The following is a 15,680-nucleotide window of genomic DNA, read 5'->3' as shown; positions in this document are numbered from 1 at the left end:
GGACAAACGGTGTCCACACACAGCGAGAAGGAAACACTGTTTTATTGCCTGATTTAAGAGAGAGGTGAAACCCTGGGAGAAGCCCCATCCCCTCCCTGTCCTAGCCCAGCCTCCCCTCCAGCAGACCCTAGCACCAGCTGGGTGATGATGCAGTCGCTCTTCTTGTGCATGTGACAAAGGTGGCCTGGACACGTGTGCAGGTGAGAGGCCATAGCGCGGCTTGCCTTGCCCGCGTTGACAGCACACGTGAGGGAGAGGCAGCACCTGCTACAACCCTGCCTGTGGGCTGCGGGGGCCAAGGGGCTGAAGCAGTTTTAGGTGGGCTGAGGTTCAACCGGTGCTCCCAGGGAGCTGGAGCCGCGGCACCAACCACAGCCTCGTCCATTCAAAGTGCATCGCAAGGGAAGGCAGAGGGGAGAGGAGGTGTGGGGGAAGAAGCCTGCTCTCCTCCAGCACGCTCCTCGTGATTATCCAGACGCATTCCCTGCTGGGATTCCTGCAGCCAGAAGCACCCATGGCCCTGCTCCCCTGCTCTGATAAAGTGCATCCTCGCTGCTGCACGCCAGCCCAGCACACCGGTGCTCCTTGCCCAGCCTGGGCACCCCTGGCCCCACACCACAAAACCAGTGCCATTGCCAAGTGGTCCCACCGCAGCCCGGCTCGGTGCTTATCTTGCCCTGAAGAGATGCCTGCTAGCCGGTGGGCTAGGGCAGCTGAGCCTAGCTCTGCTAAGGGCCCCCCAGGGCAGGGCAGCTGCACCCCGGTCCTCTGCCATGCCAGGGCAGAGACAACATCCCCCCCCCCCCCCCCGCTTCGGTGGGGCAGGGGGCCACCTGGGCAGCGGAGAGGCAATAAATCCCGAGTGCTCGGCCCAGCCACGCCAGCCTGCAGGGCTCGGTGCAGACGCGCTCGGTCCCTTTGGATTCCTCTGTGCCTTCCACCATCGCTGGGACTGTCCTCGCTGCGGTGGAAGGAGCAGCAGGTGGCCCCGTTCTGGCACCTTAGCTCAGTTCACTCCTCAGGCACCCCCAAAGGTGCCTTTGCCTGGGGCAGGGTCTGCCAGACCCAGGCTCCCTGTGCCACGGGGTGCCCAGATCCCTCGCTCACCATGGCTCCCTCATACCAACACATTCACTTGCCCATGCCCTTTGCCAGGGCACCCGCGGCACCCCTGCGGCCCTGGCCCTGCGGACGAGGGGCACCTGCCCCATAACCCCTGCTCCCCAGCACCCTTGCCCAGCTCAGGGACACAGCCATCCTCCGTGGATAAGTCCTCCTGGCCCTCTGCCCCACAGTGGCTGCGTACCTGGTCAGCTGGGACTCCGTAACCCACGTCCCTACTGGCGCAGGAGGCCCAGGCTGCGCTGAACTGTCCTGGAGACCCTGGGGGTGCTGCCAGCTGCATCATCACGGACAGGCTGGTCCAAGCAGCCACCTGTGGAGCTACCTGTCCCAGCAGTCTCTCCCTGGCCACACCAAGCTTGGCCAACCTGTCCCGGGGGGTTTCTCTGCAAGCAGCAGAGGCTGGCCAGCAAAGGTTTCCATTGCAGCATCCCTGCACGCAGGGGACGTGGGCAGTGGCAGTCACCAAGTGCCTGCTGGTAGCCCCCTCTGCTCCACACGTGGGCCATCACTAGTCCATCTCGTCCTGGTCCTTCTGAGAGTGGTGGAGGTGCTGGGTGCGATGGCACAGGGGTGTCGCGGGAGGCACCGTGCTGGGTGCAGGCAGCAGCAGGGCACAGCGCTGGGGACAGCAGTGCCTCCGCCGTGCAGCAATCAGGACCCACCACAAGAACCCCCGCTGCCAGGGTGCGGGCAGGAGCTGGTGGGGCTGCACCACAGGCACCTCCTGCCATCCTGGTGTCTATCCAGGGGAAAACCCTCAGCCCAGCAGTGCGCACTTGGTGCCGGGCAATGCTTCACCAGCCCCAGAGTGGGGCAGAAATGGCAAACTGGTCCCATCAGCTCCACGGACAGTGAGATGGAGAAGGGGGACAGCCTGCAGCTCCACCATCCCCTTGGCTCCCTGCCCTTCCATCCGCCTCGTGACAGAGCAGAATGGGGACCGTTCCCCCCCTCGACCGTGCCGCTGCGGTTGGCAGCGTCATGCCCAGGAGGCTGCAGCCCGCCGGGCTGGCACAGCTCCATGGCAGCGCATGGCACAGGGCTGGCAGCGAAGCACGATCCAGGAGCAGAGGGGAATTTTGTGAGGGACAGTGCTAAGTCAGACAAGAGCCCCTGGGGAAAATCCCAGCTGCTCAGCACAGAAAGGGCATCAGGGCATGTCCTCCTTCCAGACCCCCTGTGCAGGAGAGCCCCATGGCCACAAACTCCTCGCAGCGATGCTGTCCGGGCAGGGGAAACCCAACCTTGCTGAGCGCCCAGCATCAGTGCTGCCACACGCCTGCTGTCCACCTGCGTGCCAGCCAGACTCTGCTGCGTGGAGCCACCCCAACATGAGCCGGTAAGAGCAAAGAACAGTCTCAAGGATTTTGCTGAAATCTGGCATTTGCCCTGCAATGCCCTGCTGCTTAGAGCGTGCCCGCAGCAGCATCTCACAGACTGCACTTGAACCAGAGCCCAGCGTGCCAGAATGGGGCAGAGCTGCCTTCCCCGTGTTCGGGGAAAAAAGCAGCAGGTTCTCATGTGCGTGGGTGACCAGTGCAACCCCGTGACACCAGTGCCAGCACACCCACGGACAGGCCTGTGCTGTGTAGCTAAGCAGCGTGCTGCGTTCCCAGCACAGCAGCATGTGCGGATGCCCCAGCAGCTCTGGTCTCAGCTCTGTTCCTTTGGAGAGCCAGCGAGGTGCCGAGATGCTTTCCCTCCGCAAGGGGTGTGGAGGGGCAGGTGACTTTGGAGGAGCTACCAGAGACACTTGCCGAAAGGGACCTTTTCCTGATACCGGTCACAGAGTGCAAAGTAATTCCCAGTGTCAGGGTCGCCCAATGCAAACAAACTGCTCCAAGATCATACCTGCTTTCCAGTTCTGGCACTGCTGGGACCCCGTTCTGCACAGTGCACCGGGGAGGTCTGCACCGTGACGAGGCTGGGCGTCCCTGGGGCTGCCGTCCCCTCCTCGCGCAGCCGGCGCCGGGTGAGGCTCGTCCACCCTGTTCTGCTGAGACAGCCATGTTTGCGCTGGGGGGAGAGGGCTGAGGAGCAGACGGTGCAAGGGAAGGGCTCCGGGCCAGCTCTTCTCCTGCAGTAGAGGCTCCAGCGATGGCACGGCTGAGCCCAGCCCGGCTTCTCAGCTGCCTGGCCCTGGCAGGCTGTGGGAACCTAAACCCTCCCTGCTCCATGCAGCACTTGAAGGGACCAGTCACTTGTCTCCATGTTGGTTATTTTGTCCTCTTGGCTCCGACCCCAGAGAGACAACAGGGACTAAACGTGAGGCTCCCTAAGGGCTGCGAATACTGTCCCATTCCCACAGACCCTGCCACATCCCCAGGTTTGAAGATCCCATCTCTGACGATGGCATCCAAGCAGAAGTCTGAGATGGAGCCCCAAGTCCTTCCTGGCCTGCTGGCTCCCTTTCCCCTCCGTGCAGACTGGGAAGCAGTGGGGTTTATAAAAAAAAAAAAAAAAAGAAAAGAAGAAAAAAAGGGGGAGGATTTCTGCAGAAAGAAAAAGGGGATGTGGCAACTTCTGTGGCTATGGTGACAGGGAACACTAAAGCCTTGGGCAACTTGGCCTATTGCATCTTTGGGCTCTTCTTAGCACTGACACACATGCTGCTGGGCAGGGCGAGCAACGGGGCTATGTGCTGCACTACGGATCCATGCCCTGCCCCACAGATCCATGCCCTGCCCCACAGATCCATGCCCTACAGATCCATGCCCTGCCCCGCAGATCCATGCCCTACAGATCCATGCCCTGCCCCACAGATCCATGCCCTGCCCCACAGATCCATGCCCTGCCCCACAGATCCATGCCCCACAGATCCATGCCCTGCCCCACAGATCCATGCCCTGCCCTACAGATCCATGCCCTGCCCCACAGATCCATGCCCTGCCCCACAGATCCATGCCCTGCCCCACAGATCCATGCCCTGCCCCACAGATCCATGCCCTGCCCTACAGATCCATGCCCTGCTCCACAGATCCATGCCCTACAGATCCATGCCCCACAGATCCATGCCCTGCCCCACAGATGCATGCCCTGCCCCACAGATGCATGCCCTGCAGGTGCCTCCTCCCGGCTCCAGCCCCAGGCTCAGGCATTCCCGGGGCGCTGCTCCCCTCCTGCCCGCAGCAGCCGGCTCCCCCCAGCCCTGCTCAGCAGACAGCCGCCTCCGCAGGACCGTTCCCGGTGTCCCAACGTGTTCGGCGGCGAAGGGCGGTGCTGGGCAGGGGTGACAAGAGAGGACCCAAGCTCCATGGGGTTCGGCAGTCCTGAGGGAGAGGGTGGCACATGCCAGGGCTGTACAAAACTTTTGCAATGAAGAGTGTGTGGAAAGGTTAAAACAGTTCCGAGATGTCTCAAAACCCTTCTCGACTGAGCCAGGCCTGGCTGGCACCTACCGACGCCTCCGCCACGGTCCGTGACCTGCTAGGAGCACCGTGTCCATCTGCAGAACATCTCACAGCAGGCCAGGCCCAGGAACGGCACTGGGGCCCCGCAGCCCCTTTATCTCTCTGATTTGACTTTGTACCTGAGGACCAGGTAAGCCAGGAGCCGCAGGATGATGAAGAAGATGCCCAGGATAAGGAAGTCCAGGTAGAGCTTGGCCTCCTCCACGTCCAGCTCCTGCAGGATCTTGATGGGTTTTTGGAAAGGGCAGAAGTCCTCGAGGCACTCCAGGTCCTCGCGCTCCATGGCATAGATGGTGAGAATGACGCCCTCGAAGCCGTACCTACGGCAGAGCACACCACCAGCGTCGCCGCGTACCCCGGCAGCCCCATGCCCTCCCCAGCCCACGGGGACCCGGGGCAGGGAGCTTCTGGCCAGAGCACAGGGTCCTACCTGACGTAGGAGACATAGGAGCTCCACTGCAGGTAGGTGGGGATGGTCTTGAAGCTGACGAAGAAGCCCGAGAAGAGCAGGACAGGGATGGCAGTGACGGGTCCCACGAAGGTGGCCACCTGGGGAGCAGAGGCCACCGGGTGTCTCATCCCCATCCACAGGCACACGTTGCCCACCTACGGGCAACACTTCCCTCCACCCCTCCTCATCACGGGACCCCCTGCAGCTCTCCTCCCACCTCCACATAGCAGGCAAAGCCGGGGCCCCAGCTGACCTGCAGGGAAGTGGAAGCAGCTCCAATTAGAAGCCCAAGGGACTGGGCCACCAGGGCCGTGGCGGTGGCCAGGGCGGAGAAGAGGAGGAAGCGCGTGGCTTCGGGTGGTTGGCCCGTCATCCAGTACACGATGCTGCAGTACGCGATGGGGCAGATCACCTGGAGAAGGGCAAGCAAAGAGACCACCCTGCTGGAGCCACGGCCACCCTCACCCCGCAGACCCTCCCTGGGGGCCGGAGGGCAGCAGGGACCCCTGAAAAGCCAGCCCAGGGTGTGGGGGTAGCCAGGCAATTGGCTGTGCCAAGGAAGGTACGTCAGCATCAGGGCCGCTCCTCAGCCCAGCCAAAAGCTCACCTGGAAGGGCACATCTGCCATGGTCTTTGCCAGGTAATAGGCTTTCAGGCTGTACCAGTAGTTCAGGTGCTCTCGCAGGAACACAGACATCTCCTGGGGGACTGCAGGGGGGCAAGGAGTCAGCAGCCGGCAGTGCCGGGGGCTGTCCGGCCCCCGCTGCGTGATGCTGTGCTGGCACCCAGCAGCCTCCTGCCTGCGCCTCCAGCGGGTCCCCAAATCCCCCCCAGGGAAACGCGTCAGTGGCCCACGTGGGAACTTTCTGCATGGAAAAGTCAGCCTGGCTGGGGGGTTTTAGGCAAACTTTTTAAGGAAGTGAAAAGGGGCGAAGCAGCTGAAAATGCAGCCTCACTGACATTTTCCCAGCACAAAAAAAATCCCAGCTTTCTGCTTTGAGCCAGCAAGTTCATCACGGCCAAACATTGAAGTGCAAAACTGCAATACACCCAGACAGAAGCCTTTCCCCTCTTTGTTTGGATTTTTTTTCCTCTCCTATTTCCCCTCTTTTGTCTAATTCATTTGTCTCCACCACACACCTCCCCGCAGACACGCTCCCACTCAGCCGGAGCTCCCCCTCTGCCCCAGGGGTCAGGAGCAGTGAAGGGGTGTTGGGGGGAAGGAGCCTCTTACAGGTGAGGATGGTGGGCATCAGCGCGGCAAACATCAGGAAGAGCATGGAGAAGAAGAGAAAGCCAGTGTTGTTGAAGACTTTGCCCGCGTCGTTGCCGATGTGCAGGTAGAGCAGCCCGATCAACACTCCGATGCAGATGTGGGACATGAATCGCAGGTGGGTCAGCACCTGCAGGCAGGGAGGGTACCAGGCTCAGCAAGGCAGGGCAGCACCCCATGAGCATCCCAGGGGAGCAGAGGACAGCCTGCCTGCTCCTCAAGGGTGAGCCCCACGCCAGCCCACACTCAAGCCCTGTCTCTGCCTGCCCCCAGTGACCGACACGCCAGGCTCCATCCCTCCAGCCCTGGCCCAGCCTCCCCTGCCCTCACCGTGTCCCTTAGGATGCAGATAAAGGTTCTCTTGAAGAGGATGCAGAACTGGGTTGAAGTGCTGGTAGCGAACGTGTGGCTCTCGATGTGGTCCACGTCCTGCAAGTCAGGGACACGGGTCAAGCTCCCAACGCCGGGTCCTTGCTAGGACAGCACCCAAACGCTCCCAGGGAGCCCCCTGGGAGCCCCCCCGGTGAGAACAGGCACTGCCAGCACAGGGCTGTTGCTCAAGACAAGCAGAGGCTGGCTGAACACCTTCATGCTCCCCACCGTGTCCAAGGGGCTCTGGGCATCACAGCACGCCTGTGCATCGTGGGGGGGGGGGCACCGAGGTGCCCCTGGGTGAGCATCCCGTTACCTGCCGCTGCTCGTCACCGCAGGAGGCTCTTCTTGTCCCCACTCACCGTCACACAGTGTGCTGGGCACGATGGATCTGCCTTGTCGGGGCTGCTCTTCTTCTCGGCCATGGTGCACATGCCATTCTGAACGGCGCGGAACAGGACGGGGTTGAGGTCCCCATACTCTCCTGAGGCCACCTCAATAACTGTGGAGAAGAACAGGACCCCTGAGAGGTGCTGAGCCAGGCCTCACCATCACTTTGCTCCACCTGCCTAAGCCTGTGACCCCGTTGGGGCCGGGGGGTGGGAGCCCAGCACAGCCCCCACCCTGCAATGCTGCACCACATGGTAGCCCTACTCCCTGGGCATCCCAGGGGAATGCCAGGCAGCCCCCAGGGCTTGGGCACTGGGTTTGGACCTTTCCACCCTCTGCTTCCCACCACGGCCCCAGCTGGGGCAGAGGCACTCACTGAAGTCAGCGGGGTTGTGGTATGTGGGGCAGTGGAGGCCAAGACCCTTCAGGTAGGGGATGAGGTTGGTTACGATGCCTTTGAAGATGCACTGGCCCTGGCTCAGGATGTACAGCTGCAAGAAAAAGCCAGGATACGGCGGGTGCAGAGCAGCCAGGAGCACTGCTGCTGGCTCCTACCCACCTCCCCGTCCTAGGGTGACACAGGCCACCCCTGCCAGACCTCGGCCACCAGGGCTGTGTGCCGTACAAGCCCCAGGAAAATGCCTGCAGCCTGTCCCTCCCACGGCCTCTCTGCCTGGGTCTTGGGGCCAGAGGGACCCTGCCCACCCCAGGCATCCCGTGTCCCAGCCCAGCCCAAACCTTGTCGAACATCTCAAAGAGCTTGGCGCTGGGCTGGTGGATGGTGCAGATGATGGTGCGCCCACCCTGAGCCAGGGACCGCATCAGGGAAACCACCTGGAAGCAGGAGGCGCTGTCCAGACCGCTGCGGCCACGCAGGATGGGGCAGAAGAGAAAGAGACAGCAGAGAGGGAAAGGGAGAGTTGAGAGGAGCACATCCTAAAGATGCCCCCGCTTGCCTCCCCTTGTGGGCACCCTCCTCTCAGATGGGTGGAGAAAGGCACCCCTGCCCAGCCCCCACCCCGCCCTCTGGGAGCCCTGGTGGGCACAGCCACATCCCCCCTCAGGTCTTGCATCCCTGCGGTGCTCAGAGGGTGCCAGCCACACTGGTGTCCCCCAGCAGGGGAAGGTGCAGGGGAGCCCCGGCTGCGGCCTCACCTCGTGGGCTCATCGAAGAACATGACGGGAGGGTTGTTAACCAGCTCCAGGGCGATGGCCAGGCGCTTGCGCTGGCCCCCCGACAGCGAGATGGTGCGGGTGTAGGAGCACTCCAGCAGCCCCAGCGCCGTCAGGATCTCGTTCACCTGCGAGACAGCCTCATTCACCATGAGCTCCCGTGGACCCTCACCCCACACCTGCCACCTCCCTTCAGACCTCCTCTGCTGGCAGCCTCTCAGCATCCCCTGGTCCCCTCAGGGCCCTCCCGTCCCTACTCTCCCCATCTTGGGGAGAGACGAGGGGGCCTGGCCCCATCTTCCTCTGCACTTACCAGCTCCTTCTTCACCTCCTGCTTCTCGCTCAGCTTCAGGTTAGCAGAGACCTGCCAGGAGAGGGTGGACAGAGAGACACGGTTGTCAAACGTAGGAAACACAATCGCCTGCACCGTGGCCCTGTCCCTGCCCGGCCAAGGGCTCAGGATGCAGGGAGCAAGATCAGCAGGATTTTGTTCCCGTGTCCCGGAGCCCTTGGAAAAGCCTGATGGAGGACACAGCCCGCGGGGTGCCCCAGCGCCAGGCTGCCTGGCTCCCGCGTCGCTCACCATCATAGCTTCCAGCACGGTGAGGTGTGGCAGGAGCATGTCATCTTGCATGATGTAGCAGGACATCTTGCGGAAGGTCCGCAGGTCCCGCGGCCGGCCGTTCACCAGGATCTGGCCCTTCATGCCGGTCTCCCTGCAGGAAAGAGGCGTGGGGGAACGTAGCAGAGACCCCCCAGCCCTGCCCCCCCGGCCCCGCCGGCTCCCCCCCAGCCTCACCTGTAGCCAGCCAGGATGTTCATGAGCGTGGACTTCCCAGCACCCGAGGGCCCCATGATCCCAATGAGCTCCCGCTGGCAGAACTTCCCCGACAGGCATTTGAGGAGAGTCTTGTACCCTGGAGGGAGAGAGCAGCGTGCGTCTGCTTTCCAGGGACTGCGATGCCACCCCAGCACCTGGGGGACCTCAGGACCCCCATGCGTCATGCCAGGGGCTACGTGTGCCTGGAGACTGTCCGTGCCAGCGTGCCCGAGGCTACAGCCACAGCAGCTGTCATCTCCAGCATGATCCCTGCGACCCTGGTCCTTGGCTGACCCCACCAACTTCCAGCACCAAAGAAGCACATGCCCTGGATCACAGCAAAGAGCAGGGAAATCCCTGGGTCAGGGCACGTGGCTGCTAAGGAAGATCACCCAGCTGTGACATTGGTCCTGGGCATGTTGTCACATCCTGGTCCCCATGGCCAGCGGAGAGGGGCAGCGAGAAGCCGGGTAGCGTGGGGCAGGCAGCGTCCCTGAGCCCGCTGCGTCCCCAGCGGTTGCCTTCATTGGCATTCATGCTGTGACACCCGGCAGCAGCCACTGCTAATCAGACCTGGAATTATCTCTGCTTTAAATGCAGCTGATTAGCATTTTCTGGCAGAAGGAACATGATGTGTCGGGAGTAGGGAACAGGCACAGCCTCAGGCTCTCAGGAGCTGCCCCCAAAGCACAGCCCGAGCAGGAAAGCGAGAGTATACAGGGTGCTAGGACCACGGTGAGCCACGGACCAAACGTGAGCATCTTCCTGCTGGAAATATGCCCCCCCCAGCCCCTGCCACACTGTGGTGGCACTGGTGTTGGGCTCGGGCAACACACCCGTCTCCTGCCCACAGGCTGGGGCAAGCCTCAGGGCCAGACCAGCTCACGGCCCTAGTACCATGCTAGGTGGGCATCCCTCTGGCTTGTCCATCCTCAGGACAGGGGTCCGGCACCCCAGGCTCCCGGTTCCTCCTCTGCACCCCTTGGAGTCAGGCACCCTCCATCCAGGAGTGCCCGCAGGCAGAGGGGCAGGGGGGGGTCTCGTGGTTTAACCCTGGCTGGTAACGAAGTGCCACACAGCCGCTCCCCCTAGCCAAGAGGGATGGGGAGGAGAATCGGAAAGGAACGTAAAACCCGAGGGTTGAGATAAGAACAATTTCATAATGGAAATAAAATAAACCGATCGTAGTAATAATGATTATAATGAAAAGGAGGGAGAAGGAGAGAGGAACAAAATCGAAAGGGAAGGGAGAAAAGAAAACAAGCGACGAACAATGGAATCGCTCACCACCCGCTGCCCAGCTGGTCCCCGAGCACCGAGGGGCTGGGCACGGCCAGCTCCCCCCAACCTCTGTACTCAGCTTGGCGTTCTCTGGTGTGGACTAGCCCTTTGGCTAGTTTAGGTCACCTGTCCTGGCTGTGTCCCCTCCCAATTTCTTGTACCCCTCCAGCCCTCTCCTGGCAGGGGCTGAGGAACTGACAAGTCCTTGACTTAGGATAAACATTACCCAGCAGCAACCAAAAATATCCGCGTGCTATCAGCCTTGCTCTCACAGCAAATCCAAACCAGCGCTGCACCAGCTAATGAGAAGGACATTAACTCCATCCCGGCTGAAAGCAGAACGGAGGGTCAGGAGGGGAGGGCAGGGGGCTGTGCATGACGACAGCGCAGAGCCAGCATGCCCAGCAGCCCCCCGGCGCATCCCAGCACCACGCACGCAGCTCCAGCACCGCGCATGCTGCTCACGTCGGCGCCACTGCAGCTTGCGCAGCGGTTACTTGCGTTCATTGACTGCCAGTAACCTCCTGCCTCAGCAGCCGGACGGATCCTGCGGGCTGTGGCCAAAGGCACCGGGAGCTCCTCGCCAGCTCCTCCACCTGTGCCTGGCCTGGGGGACAGGACAGACCCTCCCGCTACCACCCCAGGGTCCCAGCACCCTTCGGCATGCTCCTATCCTGTCTAGCTGCCCGTGCCCTTCCCCCTCCACCCCTGCAGGGCACTAGCCCGCTGCCAAGCAGCTGGTCCCCAGGACTCCTGGGTGCTACAGCACGCTCTGCCCCGAGGAACCCATGGTTGTGCCGCGGCTCCTTATCCTGGGATGCTTCCTCAGCATCCCAGACAAACAGGCAGACCTCATCCTGGGGGACGTCGGGGCTGGTCCCACTGTCTTTCAGTGCCTCAGTTTCCCTAGCCTGCTTGGGGAGAGGGTCTGAGGCCCCAGCCGGTGCTCCTGGCCGGCAGGGCACCTCGCTGAGCTGCCCTGCGCCCTCGGGCTGCTCACCCCAGGCCCCCGCTCATCCCTGCCTGCCTTCAGCTTCTTGCAGATCAGCTCCCCCTCCCTCTCATGGGGCTGCCTGATTGGCATCCCATTAACCGAGAGAGCTAATTAAAGCAGACTACCACCCACGAGCCACCATCTGCCTCCCCTCTCCCCTCCCTGAGCTCCTGGCCAGAGCCGCATGCAGGAAAGGGGCCGGTGGCCCCAGCTGCAGGGGGCTGCTGGAGGGGAAATCCCCCGCGAACCACACGTGTTGGCCTTGCCAGGCTCGGGGCCGGGGCACCCCTTGGGGTCTCCTGCGTCGGCACGTCACGCCAAGCCATCATACCCCAAACGACAGTGCTGGGGAGACTCATCCATCCCAGCTGCCCCATCTCCCCCATGCACCCCCGTTCCCCGGGACGCGGTCCGCTTTCCTCCCGCACGGCACAGCAGAGGCACGCTGCTGCGGGACACGAGCCTGCCCTCCACTCATCGGCCCCAGCACCGGCCGTGGCATGGCTGCAAACAGCACCGGGCGCATCGGACGGAGCACGGGGCCGGGCAGCCTGACCCCCCCCAGGCAGCCCCCGCCGCCGCAGGGGCCAGCAGCTCCAGCAGCTCCCGCTGTGGCTCCTGCGGGAAGCCCTGCTGCCACACACCGAGGCGAGCTCCCAGCAGCAGAGAGCTGGGGCACTCTGTGCTTGCAGAGGCTGGAGCAGGAACTGGCAGAGAAGCAATAAATCCAGCAGAGAGGCAGGTGCTGGGGGCCTGGGTGAGATCAAGGCACACGGAACGGGAGAGGGATGCGCTAGCCCTGCAGGTCCCCTCCCCTGCCCTTCTCCAGCCAGCAGCTCCTACCTCTCTTCCTCCACCAGGAGCCTTCACGCACAGAGTAGGACAGGTCAATGAACTCAATGTTGACAGCCGAGCGCTTCGGGAGGTGGGAAAACCTCTGGGCCTCTGTGATGTGGTTCTCTACCTTCTTCAAGTGGGTGGTGAGGAGCGGGGCATCCGGGGGGCTGGCGTGGCACACCGTGTCCTCCAGGGCAATGGAGACACATGCGGGATCCATACCCTTCTCCGCCATCCTGCCGCTCTGTGGGAAACGCGCAGGGATCAGCTCACAGCGGGCCCTTCTCCCAGGGACTGCAGGGACCAGCCCACAGCAAGTCCTCCCACACCCTTTCCCACCAGCTCCAGCTCTTGTTGCTCATGTCCACCCCGTGATGTCTGGCACCTACAGCTGGATGAAGGATGGACCTGGCCAGGGCAGCAGAGCCTGCAGCAAGGGGCTCATGACACGAGGCAGCTGATCAGCTCCACAGTCAATAATTCATGTACCTCCTGCAGCTGGGTCCAGCTCTGGCACCGGGGCTGGCAGGCTGCTCAGCTGCCCTGGCCCTGCTGCTGCTCGGCTCCCTGCTCCGTTCCTGTCCACCCTGGTGGGCACAGGATGGGAGGTGGGAGAGCTGATGTTCTGCCCTCAGACAGGGACACCCAGCTGTGCCTGGACGTCCCTAAGGGCTCACAAGGAACCACCGCTGCCTGGCCTGGCCAGGGGACACGGGTGCAGGGTCCCAAGCAAGCAGCTTGTTCCAGGCAGTTTCTCGGACAAAGCACGCTGTGCCTTACCCAGGCTCTTAGGACAGGGCAGTCCTGGCTCTGGTAGACCCTCGGTGGGTGCCCAGGGTCCCCATGGGCTCACTGGGACAGACCGAACAGAACAGGGAGGAGGCCCTGCTAGTGCCAACCCTTCCCTGCCTCCCTTGGCTCATCCCACCTTCCCAGCTCTTACCAGCACAGCCTCAGAGATCAGGCCAGTGCTTAACTGGGACCATCGCATGATGCTCACACGCACACCTGCCCAAACACTCCGTCTCGGCGGTGTCTCCTGCCTGCAACCCTCCCCACAGCCGCCTGCAGCACAGCCAGGCTCGTCCCCGCTTGGCCTGAGGGCTCTGCGGTGCTGGGTGATGCTAAGCCAGGCAGGGTGGGGAGCACCCTAACCCCAGGTCCCACTGCAGCACCAGGGAGGGAGCTGGGGGTCCCCGCAGCACAGGAGCCCGAGCAGGCTGGGCCCAGCACCCACCTCGCCTCCAAGGCTGGGGTCCTAATGCTTCGCTAACCTACATTTTGCTGAGCGCAGGCTGCAGGCGGCTCCTGGCTGCAGCTGCAATGCACACACAGGAGCCCTTGGACAGGGAAGCGGGATCCTCCCGGATCCTCCCAGATCCCAGCCCTCTCCCGCCGCTGCGGACAGAGCCCTTTCAGGGCTGGATGAAAGCCAGCCCGGGGAAGGAGAACTGCGGGGTCCCAGCCCTCAGCCCCCCCACCGCCCGCAGCCGCAGGGTCTGGGCACAGCGGGGATGGGCGGCTCGGGGATGGGGGGCTCGGGGAGCGGGGGGGACACCCCAGGCACAAGGCGCCCTCGGGCTCACCTTGACTCCTTGGCTGGGCGTTACAAGGAGCGCTAAATCCCGCAAGCCGCTCGCCCGGCTCAGCCCAGCCCCGGGGCCGGCGGTTGGGGGGGGGGGGGGGGGTTGCGGAGGGCAGCTCGGCCGAAGGATGCTCTGCCTTCATCCCAGCTCCGGGGGGCAGGGGGTCCCCGGGGCGGGGGTCCCCGGGGCAGGGGTCCCCAGGCTCACCTGGCGGACTGCGGCTCCTCTCCCCAGCAGCGCGGCCGTGCCTCCGCCGCAGCGCCCCCCGCCTCTCCCTCCTGCGCAGACAAAGGGGCGATGCCCGCGGCGGGGGCTGGGGCGCGGCGCGGACCCCCGGCCGGGCGGGGGGCGCTCAGCGCCGGGAGCCGGGCGGGGCGCTGCCCCCGCGGGTCCCCAGCCGGGCTCCGCTCCCCATCCTCCGCAGGGCTGCGCTGGGCGCTGGGCGGGGGGTCCGACACCCAGCGGTGGCTAGCAGCCCCCCGGGCCCGGCTGCTCGACCGTGCCCCTCTCCGCCAGCTTTGTCCCTCCTGCTGCTGCTGCTGCTGCCTGTCGGGGCGGCAGGATGGGCTGCCCAGCGCTGCCAGGCAGAGAAAAAAATCCTCTTAAAGGGACAGGCCCTATTTCCCCTCCCTGCAAGCCAAGAAGGCCCCGAGCAAGCCGGGCGCACCAGCCTGGGGCTCGCAGCCCTGTCCCTGCCACCCTGGCCCCGAACACCTCCACACCACCCGCTCGCGTACAGGACAGAGCCCACCACCCCGCTGCCACTGTCAGCCCAACCCCCGCCACAGCCCAGCACCCCCTAAATCCGCTCCTGTCCCCCCCTCAGCCCTGCGCTGACCTGGGACAGGTCACCCCCATGGGAGCACAAGCGGGGGCTGCAGCAGAGCACTGCCTGGGACCCCCACAGCAGACAATGGGAGCCAGGGCTGGGGGGTTACAGCCAGCTGCAAAGGGCCTTGATAGGAGGGTGCCCCCCGCCCCCCCAACCCCCCCCCGGCTTTACCCCAGCACACGGTCCCCTCTGCAGCTCATCATGTGGGACTCGCCCCCCCCACACACTTCCACCCCCCGCAGCACCATGCCTGGCTCCAGCCTCGATGTTACTCACACCTCTCACCCACCACGGCACTTAAACGCGAAAGACATATGGAAATGAGTGGCACTAACAAGAGTATTAATTAAAAACCCATCTGTTGAGCCAAGGAAAGCTTTCCCCTCCCACAGCCAGCCTTGGGCTGGGACAGAGCTTGGGGCAGAGATCTGGCGCCTTGGCAGAGCCGAATCCAGCCAGAAGAAAGACTGTGGGGCAGGGCAGCCCCGAGGCTGGGCGAGCGGAGGGCACGAGGAGGTGGCCGTGGAGCCAAGCTCCACGCAGAGAGGTCTTAAATCATCTCCTCATGGGACAAAAGGCACGCTGGACCCATCCAATCTGCTCTGCACTCAGCACCCTGCCTCCCACCCCCAGGGCACTCGCCATCAGCCCAGGCCCACTCTGCGCAGCACAGAACAGCTGTGCTGCCCTACAGGTGGGCACCAGCAGGGCCTGGGTAGCCCCCTGGGTGCTACAGCCCCTCCTCAGCTGCTTGAGGCTGAGTCAGGAGCCCCCGAGACTCAGCTGGTGGCCATACAGCAGCTGGCAGGTGCTGCTGCAGCATCCTGCTGGGGGAGTGTTCCAAGGTGGAAGGCAGCAGGGATGGGAGGCCAGTGCCCAGAAGGGCCTGGTGGCCAGTGCCATGGGCACATTCAGCATCCATCTGGTTCCCAGCTAGGGCCTTCCTACAGTGGCCTTGACCATAGCCATGTGCCCCATGGTGGCTGACATGGTAGCAGTGGCAGAGGGAGCCTGTCCTGGCTCCGTCATGTATGTCCAGGGCTCCAGGGACAGAGCAAGCAGCAAAATTTCTTTGCACGACAGGAAAACCTGGATGATTTCCTGTAAACATTTTAATTACCCACGGTGGTGCTGCT

The 15,680-nt window shown here is 63.5% G+C and overlaps 1 protein-coding gene across 1 annotated transcript; it reads right to left on the bottom strand.

Moving 5' to 3' along the window:
* Positions 1–24: 24 nt before the first annotated feature.
* Positions 25–14,053, bottom strand: ABCG4 (ATP binding cassette subfamily G member 4). The gene is made up of 15 exons (XM_080366419.1): positions 13,920–14,053; positions 12,133–12,370; positions 8,994–9,111; positions 8,778–8,910; positions 8,508–8,558; positions 8,177–8,322; positions 7,760–7,883; positions 7,398–7,512; positions 6,994–7,133; positions 6,590–6,688; positions 6,221–6,389; positions 5,594–5,694; positions 5,240–5,398; positions 4,966–5,084; positions 25–4,855 (listed from the first exon to the last, which is right to left on the bottom strand). Exons 2-15 carry the CDS (start codon positions 12,359–12,361, stop codon positions 4,630–4,632), a joined length of 1,929 nt encoding a protein of 642 aa, XP_080222545.1. The 5' UTR covers positions 12,362–12,370; positions 13,920–14,053; the 3' UTR covers positions 25–4,629.
* Positions 14,054–15,680: the final 1,627 nt, after the last annotated feature.

This window comes from Falco punctatus, assembly GCF_963210335.1.
Source record: "Falco punctatus genome assembly, chromosome: 16".
Taxonomy (NCBI): Eukaryota; Metazoa; Chordata; class Aves; order Falconiformes; family Falconidae; genus Falco; species Falco punctatus.
Note: the sequence above shows the minus strand (reverse complement) of the source record. Positions and strands in the feature narration are given on the sequence as shown.